The 17,818-nt window shown below is 34.5% G+C and overlaps 1 protein-coding gene across 1 annotated transcript; it reads left to right on the top strand.

The window, feature by feature from the left end:
- Positions 1-796: 796 nt before the first annotated feature.
- LOC142606802 (auxin efflux carrier component 4-like) lies at positions 797-4,856 on the top strand. The gene is made up of 6 exons (XM_075778141.1): positions 797-2,429; positions 2,594-2,897; positions 2,990-3,075; positions 3,638-3,795; positions 3,892-3,968; positions 4,087-4,856. Exons 1-6 carry the CDS (start codon positions 1,127-1,129, stop codon positions 4,151-4,153), a joined length of 1,995 nt encoding a protein of 664 aa, XP_075634256.1. The 5' UTR covers positions 797-1,126; the 3' UTR covers positions 4,154-4,856.
- Positions 4,857-17,818: the final 12,962 nt, after the last annotated feature.

Genomic DNA, 17,818 nt, shown 5'->3' with positions numbered 1-17,818 from the left:
CTTAGCAGGTACCTTAATCATGCATCACCATTCATGTGGACCTATCTATCTCATATATTTTCATTTTAAACCATTTCATATATACGCAAGTTCCAGCTAACTCAATTAATAAAGTTTTTGATAATTGTATAAAAGATCTAGAGCTCAATTGCTCCCCTTTTCACATGAATGATAGGTCCCACTATAAATTTAATTAGTGGAACCCATCATTTATGTGAGAAGAAGAAGTATGCATTTATAGTATTTTGAGAGTATACAATAATTTTTCTAAGTTGAAACTCTCTCTAAAAAACCACTTTATATAGTGGGTTCCAGTTAGCTCAACTGGTAAAGTCTCTGATAGTTGAGTAAGAGATCTGGGTTTCAATCCCCGCTTACACCAAAAACCAATTGATATTTTTGTCTGATGATAAAAAGTATTATTAGGAACGAACGCTATAAGTTGAAACTCTTTCTTTAAAAAAAAAAAAAAAACCACTCCATATATACGTATAATATAAAATCTTATTTATATATATATAAAGCTTGTAAAAAAAAGCCAATGCCATCGCACAAAATCAGCAGAGAGGTCCTCAACGTAGACACAACAATGAAAAAGAAAAAAAAAATGTAAAGGTGTCCACGTCACTGAAAACCCCATCCCACATGACAAATGCCACGTGTACACAAACATAACCCAACTTGGGTTAACCTAACCATATCAGGCGGGTACTTCCTAACTCGTCTTCACACTGTAGTCAGTACACACTCATATCATATATATCCTAATCTCTTTCTCTCTCTCTCTCTCTCTCCTATATATACATTCTCTCAAAGTTACTTACGCTCCTCGTAATATATATATATCTCCCTCTCTCTGTAGAGAGATTTCAAGTTTTCACAAAAACAAGCAAAGCAATACTGCAGAAAGCTGCAGAGCTTAGAGTACAATTTAGAACTATCTATAGAAAGGAGAGAGTCAGTTAGTACTAACGGTTTTTTTCCCCCTCTCTTCCCATTTTGCCCTTCCTCTCTTCTCAAAATTCACTCCCCAATGCCACTCACCTTCAAACACTAGATCTCTCTGCACACTACAAATCCAAACCAAGAAAAAAAAAAAAACTAAAAAAAAACTAAAGCTTTAAAGATGATCACCTGGAAAGACTTGTACACAGTTTTAACGGCTGTGATTCCACTCTACGTGGCGATGATCTTAGCCTACGGTTCCGTCCGGTGGTGGAAGATTTTCTCGCCGGACCAGTGCTCCGGCATCAACCGCTTCGTCGCCATCTTCGCCGTACCTCTCCTCTCTTTCCACTTCATCTCCACCAACGATCCGTACTCCATGAATTTCAGGTTCATCGCCGCCGATACGCTTCAGAAAATCATCATGCTCGTCGTTCTGACCTGTTGGACCAACTTCACCAAGAACGGGAGCTTAGAGTGGATGATAACGATTTTCTCGCTCTCCACGCTGCCAAACACTTTGGTTATGGGAATTCCATTGCTCATAGCTATGTACGGTCAAGACTCTGGTTCGCTCATGGTTCAGGTCGTGGTTTTACAGTGCATCATTTGGTACACTCTGCTTCTCTTTCTGTTCGAGTACCGCGGCGCCAAGATGCTCATCATGGAGCAGTTTCCCGAAACGGCAGCTTCGATCGTGTCGTTCAAGGTCGACTCCGACGTCATGTCGTTGGACGGCCGCGATTTCCTCGAGACCGACGCCGAAATCGGCGACGACGGGAAGCTCCACGTCACGGTGAGGAAGTCGAACGCGTCGAGACGGTCGCTCGGTCCGTGTTCGCTTCCGGCATTGACGCCTCGACCGTCGAACCTCACCGGCGCCGAGATTTACAGCCTGAGTTCGTCTCGGAACCCGACGCCGCGAGGCTCCAACTTCAACAACTCCGATTTCTACTCCATGATGGGATGCCAAGGCTTCCCGCCGGCGCCGAGACATTCGAGTTTCGGTCCCGCCGACGTGTATTCCGTACAGTCCTCACGAGGTCCGACTCCGAGAACTTCGAATTTCGAAGAGAATTGTACTCCAACGGCGGCAACTCAGACCGTTGCTTCTCCGAGATTTGGATTCTATCCAGCTCAGCCCGTAACGGCGTCGTATCCAGCTCCAAACCCTGAGTTCTCATCAACTACTACTAAAAACACGAAAATTCAGCAGCAAGTTCCACCACCACAAGGTCCGAACAATGGTACTACTGCTAATAGTAATACCAAGGCGAGTCATGATGCCAAGGAGCTCCACATGTTCGTGTGGAGCTCCAGCACGTCTCCGGTTTCCGAAGGCGGTGGGCTCCACGTGTTCGGCGGGACCGACTTCGGAGCCTCGGAGCAATCAGGACGGTCCGATCAAGGCGCCAAGGAGATCCGCATGTTGGTTGCTGCTGATCACCCGCACAATGCAGAAAGCAACAACAACAACAACAAAGGTACACACTCGTTAACATACACTCTATACATACACAAATCATGATTTAACGTTCACATTTAACACATGAGACAAGTGTCATATCTATGACGTACACTAACGAGTGTACAATAATCAGTGTCAAAATAATTGTTCAATTAATTATTTTTTACTTTCTTTGTGAAGGGATTGGGGAAAGTGAGGGGGGATTGGGTGCGGAGAACTTCAGCTTTGCTGGGAGGGAAGAGGAAGAAGAGGAAGAGAGAGAAAAAGAGGGTCCCATTGGACTAAACAAGTTTGGGTCCAGTTCAACAGCTGAGCTTCACCCAAAATCTGTTGCAGGAGCTCCAGAGTCCATTACCGGCAAACAAATGCCTCCAGCTAGTGTCATGACTCGTCTCATATTAATCATGGTGTGGCGTAAACTTATCCGCAACCCCAACACCTACTCCAGTCTCATTGGTCTTGTCTGGTCACTTGTCGCTTTTCGGTAAAGTCAAAATAAATTCATATCTTCAACAGGGTCGACTACTATAATTTACAGTCACATTTGCTGATTGAATTTTCATCTTGATTTTGAAGGTGGCATGTGCATATGCCAAAAATAGTAGAGAAGTCAATCTCCATACTATCCGATGCTGGGCTTGGAATGGCTATGTTTAGCTTAGGTGAGTAGTCGTTATTTTTACCGTATAATTAGCTAGACTTGTGAAGATTGTTGTTTAAGATTAAAACTACGACAATATAAGATTTTAGTAGCCGTGGCCAATTTGGGCACCATAGGATTTTGGTCGGGGGTGGTCACGATGGTTGGTAGTGATGTTTAACCCTGTCCGTCTGTGAAGATATGGATTACTACAGTATGGACGAGGACCCTTTTTTTTTTGTTTTGCTCCTATGACTTTAATTTAGTGTTTGGATTTTATCTTTGTACAATAAATGGGATTGACCGCCCGACATAGGGGACCCAATACGGGGAAGTCGTTTTCGGGGACCAGGGTCGGTGGCCATTCGTTGTGATAGATGCCCATTACCGAGGGGGGCCATATTATTAGTGAAGGTAGTTGATTTTTGTGAGATTAAAGACTATGATTGATACGTTTATGGACTTTTTGTATTTTCATTTTTTGTGTGTGTTTGTGTGTGTGTGTGTGTGTGTGTGTGTGTGTGTGGGGATGCTATGGTATTGGTACGTACTGATTTGGTTGTAAATTGTTGTTACTTTGAAAGGTCTGTTTATGGCTCTTCAACCCAAGATAATAGCTTGTGGGAATTCGGTTGCTTCTTTTGCTATGGCAGTAAGATTTCTCACCGGCCCCGCGGTAATGGCCGCGGCTTCCATTGCCGTTGGCTTGCGCGGTAGGCTGCTACACATAGCAATTGTTCAGGTAATTCAAACACTGATGATGATGATGATGCCTATTTTTTAACCATGGGGTAAATGCTTTATTTTACTAATTAACATGAAAATTGTGGTCCAACAGGCTGCACTTCCACAAGGAATTGTTCCTTTTGTGTTTGCTAAAGAGTACAATGTTCATCCAGCCATTCTTAGCACTGCGTAAGTAATTTTTTCTTTTTGTTGTTTACTGATGTATTAATATATAATTGATTAAAACTTAAAAAAGTTTTTTATTTTTTATTTTTTTTATTTTAATTTTCAAAATGTAATATTGCAGGGTTATCTTTGGGATGTTGATAGCGTTACCTATTACTCTTGTCTACTACATTGTTCTTGGTTTGTGAAGTTTACACTTTACAGTAGTAGCAAAAATAGGAGGAGTTTTAGAAGAGAATTCTAGATGTGATTATGTCTTTACATGGGAGCAATTGGCCACACCAGAATATGTTGTTGTTGTTGCATGAGGATTTTCTGGCAGAAATCAATGGTAGGACAGAGAGTTCGCTAAAGTTCCAAAATTTTTTGGATCAAAGATAAGATATATCTGACTCTGGTGGAAGCCTTGATATGAGGGTCACTGCCCCTAACACCTGAAGTTTCATCTAATTTTCCAAAAGTTTGAGAAGAACAAGGAATGCCCGTCTAGCCAAATGGGAACATTAGCGAGAAAATCCCGGAAAGAAAGTTGTAATCCCCAAAAAAAATATATTGAAAAACAAGAAGGTGGTCCAATTATATCTGATTCTCTCCCATTCAGTTGTGCATGTAAAGTTGGATTTCAAAAATCCCCTCTACCATATAAAAGTGACAAAGTTGATTTACTGAATTGAGGAGAAAGAATAGGAGGGAATAATTTTCTTTTTATTTTTTATTTTTATTAGTTTTGTTGTTAGTGTTGGTTTTGATTGTCCGTGGATCCGGCAATTATTTGAGATTGTCGTTTCTTTCTTGGTTTGTAATTTAGTTTAGGAATTTTATCGATCAAAAAGGGGTCATTAGTCATTTTGTTAATAGAAAAAGATGATGTATTTTGCATTAAAAGACAAAGACATATCTTCCTTCAAACTTTCACGCAAAGAAAGCAAAATGAGAAGGAAAAAAAAAAAAAAAAAGTTAGGGTGAGGCTAAAGAAAAATTTTGAAAGCACATGGTCTTTATGCTGAGTGGGTTTTGTACTTTTTGCATAGAACCTCTTTTTTTAAGGGCTTTTTGAGAGGGCAGAGTACCGAGAGAGAAGTAAAGTAATGAGATAAGAAAAGGCAGAAAGGCAGAAAGGCAGAGTCAAAAAGCAGCATGCTTACTTTTGCCAAAGGCTTTTGGTCATTGATGCGCCCACAAGCCTAACCCTCTACCCTACTAGAGGAGGACTCTTCGTCATTCTAAAACTGCTAACTAGGGTGGTGGCCCTTGTGGGCTGGACTGGTCAGCTATTTCTTAACTTTTCTTTTGTGTGTTTTTTAGCTGTAAAATGATGGCACGTGATTGAACGAATTTTATCTCAATTCATTCATAATGATCACAAGCCATCACACCTCTCAAAAGTTTGTTGTGATCATCACTCAAACTCACAAAAGTATGGTGCCAATTAGGGTCATCATGATGGCAAACATTGCATCTGTAAAGAGAGAAAAAAAAAAGAGGGGATTATATGATGAATGCAAATCCTACTTCTTGGTTCCTTGGTATAATCGAATGGTATTGGCTATTTTTGTTCATTCTGAGTTTTGTTCTTGAAAAGTGGCTAGGTGGGGTGGGTGGGAAAAGCACAAAAATTTATTCCAAAATCGAAGAAGTAGTAGTATCATTTTTCAATGTTTTCCTTCTTCTCTCTATATGAAAAGGTCACTCAAGGCTAACTACATTATTGAAACTCGGCAACTTAGAACAAACAAAAACACTAATGGGCTGTTTGGATGTTTAAAAAATGAGGGAGAGTAGAGTAGAGGGAGGGAGAGTAATTTAAATCCATTGTTTGGAAATTTTTTAAGGAAGGAGGGGAAAGATTTGGAGGGGTTTGGGGGGGGGGGTTTCAATTATCTCTAGCCCCTCATTTTTAATTCCCCCAAATTGGAGAGATTTGGAGGAAGAGTAGAGTAGATAAATTATTGACCAAATAAATTCTCCAATTTACCCTTTTTAAATTAACAAAATTACAAACCAATTAATCATAGACCAATATTGCAATTTATTTTCAAATATGGGTAAATTTGTCTATTTAATCATTTCCTCTCTTCTCCATCCCAATTTTAAGAACATCCAAACAAAGGAATGGCTAATTACTCCCTTCCCCCTTACTAATTTTAAAAACATTCAAACATGATGGAGGGTAATCATTTCACTCTACTCTCCTCCCCACTACTCTCCTCTCCTCTACTCTCCTCCTTCTCTAAACTTCCAAACAGGCCATAAGCGACAATGCCTTGGAGTCGGTAAAGAAGATTTTTTTTTTTTTAGAGATAATTACAACATACTGCTAACCCCGCAGCTCAAACTTTTTTTTCTCTAAACCTCCAAACACTTTATAAATGGAGAAGTGTCAATTCAGCTACAAGATTGGTAAAGAATGTGAGTACATACTGTTGAAGGTTTATTCATAGGAAAAAAAAAGTAGTTTTTGATAGAGAGAGAGTGAAAATATTTCATTCAAGTTTCAATTGTCGCATATTTAGCTAGATAGATTGTCATGATAACTACCTGATTGATTAATATCCTGTTTATGTCACATTATTTAGAAAAAAATAGAGAGACTGCTTGTTTGCAGACAAATAAAAAGAAGAATAAAATTTATTAAATACATTTCCTTACTTTGACCTTTATTTCCTTAGATTTGGCTTACTTCCAGTACTTTTTAAATTGAAATATCTTTTTTATTTTAATGAAAACTGCTATATCATCCACTAACTAAATAAAATGTGGAGATTAAAACTTTACTACCATTTGTCATTGTATATTAAAATAAAAAAAGACATGTCCAGTTAAAAAAATACTATAGATAAGCCAAACCCTATTTCTTCCCGAAATTTCATGTAGATATAATTTTAGCAATAGAGGCAATGAGAAAAATTAGTATTTTTTTTTCTAAAATTAATTTGAGAAACTAATTAGAAATTTTGTGAGAATAGCAAGGTGTTTATATAAGGGTTTGTAATTCTTATAGCAGCAATGTTGAGTTTTCAATTACACAATTAAGTTTATTTTTGTACATCCATTTGTATTTCTTTGATTCCTCGAAACCTTCCTTTGCCTTTTATTAATAATTTTGAAAGTCTTGTATAAATAATAACTTAAGTTAGAATGGTACTATAAAATGAGGAACGGAGAATGTGATACATAAGCAAACTCCAAACCCATCAAAAACATTCAAAGTACTTTGTACTGGCATGCTTGTTTTTTGAACAGTTGCCTAATTTCTAGGTATGAGCAGTAATTTTATAGCCATGGAATAGATAAATCATTGGCTTGAAAGGAAAACAGAATGTCAAACAAAGTTATTTACACAACCTTTACTCTCATTTGAGTTTGTGTGTTTAGGTGTTAGCCTTCAGATTAATTCGACGACTAATTTTTTTTTTTTTTTTCTCTTTAGAATCAATTCCAATTAATAATCTAATCTAGTGGGCTATGCACTCTTGAGGTACATTAGCAATAAACAAAAATTATAGTGCCCATTAAGAATGTTCCACTTTATACAACGCGTGATTTTTTTTTTTTTTTTTAATTTTGTGCAACTTTGATTGCTTTTTTAATAGAAAGGCATGAAACTACGATAAATAAAATGATTTTACTAATATGTGTCTTAAAGTCATACCATAATATGTCTTTTTTTTTTAAAGTTTTATCGCGAATTGAAAAAGTGTTACAGTTTTTTAATTTTTCATAAAATATTTTAAAAAAAATAAATAGTTTAATGTGTACCTTAAGACATATATTAACTGTACCCTAAATAAAGTATAGAACCGATCATATATATTGCGACACAAGATTTTGATTCCATTGGTTGGGTCTAGTCAACTTTAGGGTTAAAATCATGACATAAGCTAGCCATATAAAACAAACCAAACTACTCTTGAACAACTTGAGTTGGCTACTTTTTCTTTTTTGTTTTTGAGAAAAACTTTAGTTGGCTACTTTTTTTTTTTGAGTTGGCTACTTAAGATGCTTGTTTGAAGCTGATTATTCCAACTAAGCCTACCTTTGGATTACACTGAAATGATTTGAAATGATTTGAGACGCTATGTTTGGCATTTTTTAATGGGTCTCATGCACTGTTCACGGGACCCTCAAGTAAAGTTTAAGTTTATGTTTAAACTTAAACTTAAGCTTAAGTTTGTTTTATTAATTACTTAAGAAAACTTCAATAAGTCAAATTCAGTTTAATATGTACGTGAATGCTAAAGACAGTAAAGAATAAATGAAATTAGTATTGAATTTTAGCCTAAAGTTTGGTTGCTGATAAACTACTTTATTGCACGGTTGACAATTTGACATGGGCAAAAGACTTCTGCTAAAACTATCCAAAAAAAAAAAAAAACTTCTGCTAAAAAGACAATTAAACCTATCAATAACAACAGCAAAAAAGACAATCAGAAGAATACCAATGTTGTTCTAATAAAGAAAAAAGAAGAATACCAATAATGTAGTGCTAGCCATAAATCATCCGATACTAAAGTCAAAGAATATTTATTTTGGACAAAAAGAAAAGCTAGGCTATATTTTGGTCATCGTAATGCATACCTTGATCCCACCCTTTAGATGGATTATCATTTTTTAGTCTTTTTTGTTGCAGTAAATGTGGAATAACGACTATTATTGTGATTCTAAGAACGTAATGCGATTCTAAGAACGTAATTACTATTATTTAATGACCAAAATTACTATTAATGTGATTCTAAGAACGTAATTACTATTATTTAAATTTATCAATTTTTACTTTCTAGGCAAGAAGTAGAGTTGAGGTCTTGTTCATTCCTTTTGATTTTGATTTTTTTTTTTTAGCTGACTCAATTTGGTGAATTCATGGCCAAAATGAACATAAATTTTGATTGAGCTAAGTGGATGATATAGAATTAGTATTGAGTATATCCATATCAACTGTGTCAATATACCCCAAACAGGTCAGGAACATAAATTTTTTGCAAGTAAAAGCATAATAAAATTAATTGATCATTTTTTTTTTTGAGAAAAAAATTAATTGATCATTTAACAGAGTTTGTTCAACCTTGATATTTGTGAACCAAACTTTGATATAATAAAACCAGTCCAATCTTCTTCTTTTTTAACAAAAACCCAATCCAATCTTAAACAAGTTAATATCTGACTTAACTCTACTTAATTCATTCAATCTACTTTAAAGTGAAAATTCTATGCAGTTTTTTTGTTTTTTGTTTTGATGAATGAAAAGGAGGGGTGGGGGCGACCATTGTGACTCACCTTCTGGACGTGACTATAGAGGCACCTCTCACTAGAGAATATTGAATTGAGCCATAACTACTGTAGTCTGGGGTGACCACATACCTCATTCTAGCACCTCGAGAGAGCTAGTAATCAGGGGCTCTTAAGCAAGAATACCCAAACCACCCTTAATTAAATGTTTGAGTTTGAAATCTATATTCATTAGTCATTACCCCCCTCCCCCCAATTTTAAGTTCAAATTCAACAACCTCATATGAATATTAACTATTAACTCCTAATTGACTTGTGGAGTGCTTGAAATGACTAAAAAGCCCTTAATTGACCCATTTTTCATCCAGTCAAGAATAGCATCTCATCAATCACACACCCAATTTTAGTGGGCTAATTGTCAACCCCAAGATTTCGATTCATTACCAAGATGTAGCATTGGAGGGGAACACACGCAGAGCAAAATGCAATCTAGCCTCGAAAAACGTAGCCTCTTTTCAAGCCATAGTAATAAATTTTCCACAAAATTCAAGGGGCTATTCAAAATGGGCAGTGAAATATATATTTGGGAAAGACTGAAAGAGTATAGGACGGCCATTAAATCAGGTAAGACCAACATGCTCGAGTAGAAAACGATGGGTCTTTGTGAATTACGACACCTAGTCATCGTGGAGGGTACGATCTCACATGGTTTTGTAGGGAGAAACCAACAAAAAGGTTTTCATAGCCCCCCCACCCCACGTGCGCTGATCATTTCATTTTTTCTATGTAAAAGTGAAGTCATTCACAGGAAAAATTGAAACCAATCAACACTAATTAGGAACCTGTTCACGTCTTAATTAGTTGAAAATTTTGCACAATTCCACTATTATTTCGCCCATTCGCGGAATCTTCTAATTCACTCACATATTTAGGATTAACCTTGTCTTCAAAAATAACACCCAAGTCAACACATTTAGGATTAACCTTGTCTTCATTAGTTTTTTTGTTTTTTGTTTTAAATTTAAAAAAAAAATATGAAAAAGAAAAAATTGACTTCAGAGTATTTAAAATTGGCTCATCTGCATCTGTTTTTATTTTCGTATTTTGTGAACAAATGAAAATACAAAATGTCAGCCGAAAATCTTTACTAATATGTGATTGATCGTATTATAAAAGTTATTTGGTAACGTTGTTCTAGTAATGTTATTTATATTTTTTGAAAATATATGTGAAAGAAAAAGTGTTTAAAAATACGTATAATGTTATTTAAAATTTGAAAACATGAGTTTACACACATGTATCAAACGGGCCCATAATCTGCGTCAATGATCACAAAAATATTAATTTATTGATGATAATTTTAGCCTCACCCAAACCCCACCCTCTTTTTTCATCAGGGGCCAGGGGGTGTCCAGGAATGGGCCTAAAGGCCCAAGTTTTCTACCACACCGGGATTAGCTGCTCTGATTATAATGTGATAATGAGAACATAAGATTTTGGCCCATTAGGTGGATCCAAATGGATGGCCGACATATCTTCATTGAAACTGTAAATAGTATGCTTGGCAGTTTTAGATAGTCCTCACAGCAAACAACTCTTACTGTTTGTTTGGATACCGTTTATTGTTAAAAATTAAAAATTAAAAATACTATAATAAAATAATTTTTTAATATGTGAATAATACCGTGAGACCTAATTTTAATAAAAATTTTGCTGAAAAAGAGATTTGTGGGTCTCATGAACGGTGCATAGGACCCATAACTTGAGACTTAAACGCTACACACTATGTTAAAAATGCTATCCAAACTGAGGCTTAAAACTCTCAAACTACGCCACGCACCCATTTTCATATCAAAAAACTTTCAATCTTTATCATTCACTATTACTTTCTCTCATACAATATTTAGGGACCGTTTGGTTTGTCGTAATGTTACATTACACCGTAATATTATATTATTGTAATTTTACATTAATGTATTCTCAATACAATAATACAACATTACATTGTTTAGGAAGATGATAAAATTAAGATGGTGTGATATATTTTGTAATTTTAAATTATGATAATATTAGAAAAAATAAAATAAACCAAAAATTTTAATGTCACATTATTGTAATGTGCATTACATCAAAGACACATCATAACAAACCAAACGTCCCCTTAATGTATTGGTCATTTCCCGCTAAGCCTCATAATACAATCACAGTTCACTTCATCCTAAACAACAACAATAAATAAGGCCTTAGTCCTAAAACTTTGGAGTTAAATATAAATTCTCAATAGATTAATTAGACTCGGTCATATATTCTTTTCATCCTAGTCTAAAAAGCGAAAAAAAAAATTAATAATATGAGAGAGAGAGAGAGAGAGCATATAACATTAAGGAGGAGGCTTACTAATTATATGGCCACAAAAATTAATGTTATCGATCTCAGAATCAAATAATTTCCACTAACAAACAGGCATGCTCGAACAAACAAGGTCAAGTCAGCTTCGAGCAACTTCATCCATGTTTCGTATGTGTACTCATAAAAACAACTAGCTTAATTTCTTGATATCATTCTAGCCACGAATAGAATTTTTTTTTTTTTTTTTTGAGAAACTAGCCACGAATAGAATTACATAATGGAATTCCTATTGTAATTTTCTTTGGGGGTAGGGCATATTAATTATTAGCCAAAACAACTAAGAAAATTCATTCTCATTTTTCATGCATGCATTGATGTGTCCAACTCTCTGCTCATTCAAATTCCCAACATTCATGATAATAATCGAGCAAGATAAGCTCTTGATTTGCCTGTTTTGGACTGATTTTGTTTGTTATGGTGCCCCCCAGACACCATGTTCCCTCTTGCTAGCTCACGATTGTACTTTTATTATCTTATGCATCTTTAAAGGACAAGATATGAATTAGTGATGTGCAATATATGTAGTCATATCTTTTCAACTAGTTTTTTTTTATGTAAAAAGAGTTTCAAATTGAGAAAGTTTGAAATGTTTCTCCATAATACACTATAATACAAACGAAAACAAAATTCTGAGTCTGTTTCATAGTTAAGATTTTATTTTCTGAATCAAATAATTTATATAAAAACCATTACTTCATTCAAACTTTTAAATGACATAATACATCTTTAATTAGATTTTACTTCATGAATTTGTTTTAAATGAAGAAAAATCATGTTCAGCTAGGGACTTTCAATGGCAATCATATATCAACAATTTATTATTAGTGTAGACCACAATCCACATCATAGCTAGAGAAGTGAACTTCACCAATTGATAAAGATCATGGACCACGAAGCTTAATTACATTCAGTAGTTATTATATCTATACACTACAATAACAGATGTGTGCATGGACCAAATCTGGCGTGGCATGGTTTCACAGACTAGAGGGCAGTGTCTTTAATCATACTTTTCAAGGACACATGGCAGAAACATTGGATGATACTCATGTGGATGCCCATACCCTTGCCATGTGGTGCTAGGGTTTCAAACAGTGATTGAAGCCAAACAAAGGTTTGTATTATTATTGCAGGTGGGAGGAGAGAAGAAGATTGGAGAGGATAGGATCCAACTAAGGTAGGGACTTCAATTCTTCGAAAATTAAAGTTTAAAGTTTGATAGAGGCTGGGAACTTTGGAGTCATTCACTCACTATTTTTCTTTGAGTACAAAGTAATGGGACCCTATGTGAATGACAATAACTGGTTTAATATATGGATACAATTTTCCACTCTAGCTATATGCTGCAAAGGTATTCAATGGATGATAATTTGAAAAGCTGCAAAACAGTCCCCACAATTCTGAGAGCTTTAAAACCGTGATCCCCCTCGCCCACCAGTTTTAAGCCAAAAAAAAAAAAGCTTGACACTAAAAAAATCGCAACCAATCTTCTAGTAGATGATAGATCATTTGTTTCTTTTAATAACATATTGGGTAGAAGATGTGTCTATCAAACTTTTATGTTAACAACCCAAATCCAGTGGCCAATAACCCCTAGGTTTGATCAACTTAGTCGTCACCTACTTATCTTCCCAGTCAAAAAGGTCCTGCAGGGTTCATCGCCCACCAATTTAATGTAGTTAAAATGAAGGATAAGAAGGAAGAGAGAGAGAGAGAGAGAGAGTACTGCAAATATCTTTTTGTGCCTACCATCACATAGTTCAAAGAAAATCTTTTCCCTCAAAGAAAAGGTGCAGTCCTCTAGAAGAGTAATATGAGATTTTATGTGTACGTAGGAGTTCTGAGTTGTGGAGTACACTTAACAAGACACGACTATTTATGAGTGTGAATTTTTTTTTTTTTTTGCTGCAATTTATGAATGTGAAATTGACAATAAAGAGAGAATACAATTATATAATCAGCATTAGGCTAATAATTAAAGTAAGATATTTTTTTGATGTCATGACCCTGAATCTTAACTAATCATAACTCTCAAGTAGTATCGTGCAAGGATATCCTCTCTTTGCATGTGAACTAAAATAAACTTATATTATCATCATTTTTGTTTATTTTTTTTGGTTATTGGGTCTCATAAGTTTGAACCGTTCATATTAAAAGTCAGCTTATTAGCACTTTTTGATATTTTCAATATAAACATTCAGAGTTTAGTTTTTCAGTCTTAGTGTAACTATTTTATTTATATATATATATATATATATATATGAACACAATGAAATGAATAAGAAAAAAAATCAACCCAAAAAATATATATTAACTTCACCCAAATATAATAACTAATGACCAAGAGCCTTACAATTTAATAAGCATTTTTTGATGTATCTAATAGAGATATCTATAGTTCAAATCTTCTAACTTCAATTTGTTAATGTATATAATAATAATAAATAATGGGACATATGATGCGCAAAAAAATTATGATCAAGTCAAATCAAAGAACATATGGTACGGTCCTCGTGCTCGTGGCTTCACTACTTAGCATACATGGGGGACCTTGCATCTAAATTAACGGTAGCTCCAAGTCATTCAAATCAAATTTCAAAAAACCCAAAAAAAAAAAAAACACTCTCAATATTATTGGCTTTCGTTAACTATTTTGATTTTATGATTAGACTGCATGACTAAACCAGAATCAAATGGTAGTGTGGTAGTGGCTGGTGTCGCATTCATAACAAGGTAAGACTTACGTTTACTACTCTAATGTATTAGATGAAATAGAAGATTGACACGAGGCTATTTAAAACACTTGGCTCTAGTGTATTAGACGAAATACAAAATCGACACAAACTCAATTTAAAACACTTATAGTACACAAGTACTTGGTTGTGTTTCAAATGAAATTTTATTATGACAATTTATTCAGGTGAAAATTTTTTCAGTAACATAAATATCAAACTCGATTGTGTTTCAGATAAAGATAATTTTGGTGAGGATATTAAATTTAGTGCAAGTGGGTGGATTGGACCAAAAATAATTTAAGTTGTGGTTCAGATGGGAATAAATAAAAGCATACAAAAACTAATCAAGGTCCTGATGCTGAGAGAGAGAGGGGTCATGGTCAGTGTAGGCTAAACCACGGACATGAGCTTGGGGTGTGGACCAAAGCAAGGAGGGACCATTGATTGAATTAAGTGGGTTGAGAGCGAGAGAGAGAGAGAGAGATAGAGAGTATAAAAGAAGTTCCTTTTACAAACTAAACCTTGACAACACGTACACACACTTAGTTTTATCAAACCTTTTAAGTTAGGATTACACATCTTGTCAAAGACCCATGTCCCCCCTTGATTGAACCTCTTTTTTGCCCCTTTTGTGTTCATCATTGAGCTTTTCAATTTCTTAACATAAAAAAATTTTACAACATTTTTTACTTCATGTGAGTTAATAAGTTTGTACTTGTTTTTATCTAATTTCATTACTGATATCATTTTTTTTTTAACTTACCAAATAACAATTTGCTACATTAGCGAGTGTTAAATTTGTTACCAAATTTTTTGTTGTGTTTATAGACTTTCTCTATACTAATAAAATGGAACTGGCTGAGACAATGCTGATCATTAAAAATATGGGACTTGTGTGGGCTTTAACTTATTATTGGCATTGGATTACTTGCAGCTGGACCTAGAAGAAGAAGAAGAAGGTTTGAATGGGTTAGCTATTAACATGCTTTTTTTACCTCTAGGCTGGATCATGTGTGGCTCATAATGCCTTTGCCTTTCTAAAAGTAGTCCAATACACACACTCACTATACTAACTTTTTTTTTTCTTTTTTGGTTTTATTTAATTCATTTGATCATATAAAACTTTTTAGTCTTAGTTTTGTTAAGTATAACTTACTTTATGTTCAAATTATTCTTTGAAAAAAATAAATCAATAAAAATAAGTTATATCAACTCAACACCAAACGTTATGTTATGTCAAAGACATCAAGTGTTAATGATTTTCTTTCTTTTTTTCCAATAAAATGCTTAAAAACCGATTTTAACTAAAATATAAACATGATTGATGTCACGTTAATAATATAATATATACATTTCTAAATTACTATTTTGTTTTCTGTTTAAAAGTTAACATTTCGATTTCTCATGTAACAAAATGTACAGTATCACCACTCTATTTTTCCAATAATTTTGTAAATTTGGAGAATTCTAGATCTTATTTATATTATAATTTTTTTTCTAGTAATTGGTCAAAATTGTGACACCCTTAAGCTTGTTTTCTTTGGTGGGTCTTTACTCCTTGGTGGGCTCGATCAGGTTCATCAGAATCAACTTGGAATGAACCAAAAGGTGAAAAACAGGATTCAGATCAGGACCCTAGGTATTTGCACCAGATCCAAATCTTGAAAAACAAATCAAATTACATTAGTAAGGTCAGAAAATGTTCTTCACTTTTTGGGGGAGGGTACATAAAGCAGTTCAGCCCCTATCTCGATGCATGTATGTGTGTACTGAGAGTCATGAAGACGTACACTGATAGATCTGCTCACATGGGTCACAAATATGCAAATATGAATCACCCAGGACATTAATGAATCAGAAATATGAATCACAAATATGCAAATACAAATATGCAAATATGGTCCCCCCCATTGCATATTATGCAAAAAAAAGTACACATGTTTCTTTCGTTCTTTTTTGAAATGTTATAGGTACTAAAAACCATGATTCATCGGCAACAGGACATTAATGATGCTTTCCCATTTGTAGCTTCACAACTCATAATTAAGAATAAATCTAAAAACACCCTTAATTGCTTTTCAATCTTACAACTTGTTGATTTGTGTGATTATAAATATTGAACATTTTTTTTCTTATTATTGACTTGTACAATTCGCCACTTTTCTTCGACTATTTAAATTTGTATAAATCAGTAAGTTGTGAGAATGGTTATGTCGGTAATATTGTTGAAGAAGTAAAATCCTCATTTGTCAACGAAATAAACCTGAGGAAGAATAATGAAGAAACACACAACTATGGGCCTCAAATTCTTTTTAAATCATTAAATTGTGGAAATAATTATGACGGTAGTATCTTCGAAGAAGTAAAATCCCCATTTGTCAACTAAATAAACAGGAATAGTGAAGAAACTAACGGGACTGTGGGCCTCAGATTCTTATTAAGCATTTGTAGGGTTTCTACCTCAACTGAGTTTAAGCATTAATGCAGTGAGGGTGACATTTCAGGGCTTGATCAATATGGGAGCCCATCTAGTCCTCTTAAAAACCCAAATAATTTCTACTATTCCTTTTTGAGCTTATATTTAGTTCTCTTTGAGCCTTTTATACTACGTGCATGTTGGGCTCCTGATTACTGAGACAAGATCGATATTCTGCCTTTTCAAGTTTAACAAAACATGATTCGCTTGGGACCTTGATAATGGGGTGGTTCTAAATAACCATTATTGGGCTCTCTCAATTTTAATATCTTCAGGCCTTGTTGGTCCATGTCTCGGACCTCCTTGGCCGTAACGTGAAAAAATAGACTTTTTGTGGACAACCAGACTTGAGACTCCCCATTTAAGAAAGAAAGAAAGAAATATATATATTACATGGTAAATTACTTATAAAGACTCAGAGATTATATACTTTGTTTGAAATTAGATCCAGTTATTTAATATAATCAATTGAAGTCCTAAGCTTAACCATTTCAATTTGAAGCTCATGTTATTTTCATTATTCTAAGTAGCAACAAAGACTCAAAAGGGTAGGTAGGGACTAATGATAAAATATTGTGTTCCACATATATATCGAAGTTTTCTCTCTCTCTAAATAGAGCTTCCTTTATCAATTTATCTACACTTTTTGTTCAATGACTGTCAAATTGATTTATAAAACAAATTAACCCTAAGTGAAATACAATAACGAATATTGAGAGACTTTTTTTTGAGAAAGTTTTAACTTATGGCATCAGCTCTTAATGATATTTTTTATCATCAGACTAAGACACCAATTGGTTTTTGGTGTAAGCGAGAATTGAACCTCAGATTTCTTATTTAACTATCAGAGATTTTACCAGTTGAGCTAACTAGAGCCCACTTGACGGAGACTTTGTATTGAAACGATTACATAAATTTTGGACTTCAATTTACAAAATCAAAATCTTAGAACCTACAAATTAAGTTAGCCAAACACAAATAGTTTTAGTTTTAGTTTAGTTTGTAAA

The sequence above is a fragment of the Castanea sativa genome, chromosome 8 (assembly GCF_040712315.1).
Source record: "Castanea sativa cultivar Marrone di Chiusa Pesio chromosome 8, ASM4071231v1".
NCBI classification, from domain to species: domain Eukaryota; kingdom Viridiplantae; phylum Streptophyta; class Magnoliopsida; order Fagales; family Fagaceae; genus Castanea; species Castanea sativa.
This window is presented reverse-complemented; position numbering and strand designations above follow the sequence as displayed.

Excerpts from the sequence above, each read along its gene's own strand:
- LOC142606802 (XM_075778141.1), top strand. The coding sequence starts at position 1,127 with ATGATCACCTGGAAAGACTTGTACACAGTTTTAACGGCTGTGATTCCA. Across the intron at positions 3,796-3,891 it reads TACACATAGCAATTGTTCAG|GCTGCACTTCCACAAGGAAT; the intron begins GTAATTCAAACA and ends GTGGTCCAACAG. Across the intron at positions 3,969-4,086 it reads CCAGCCATTCTTAGCACTGC|GGTTATCTTTGGGATGTTGA; the intron begins GTAAGTAATTTT and ends GTAATATTGCAG.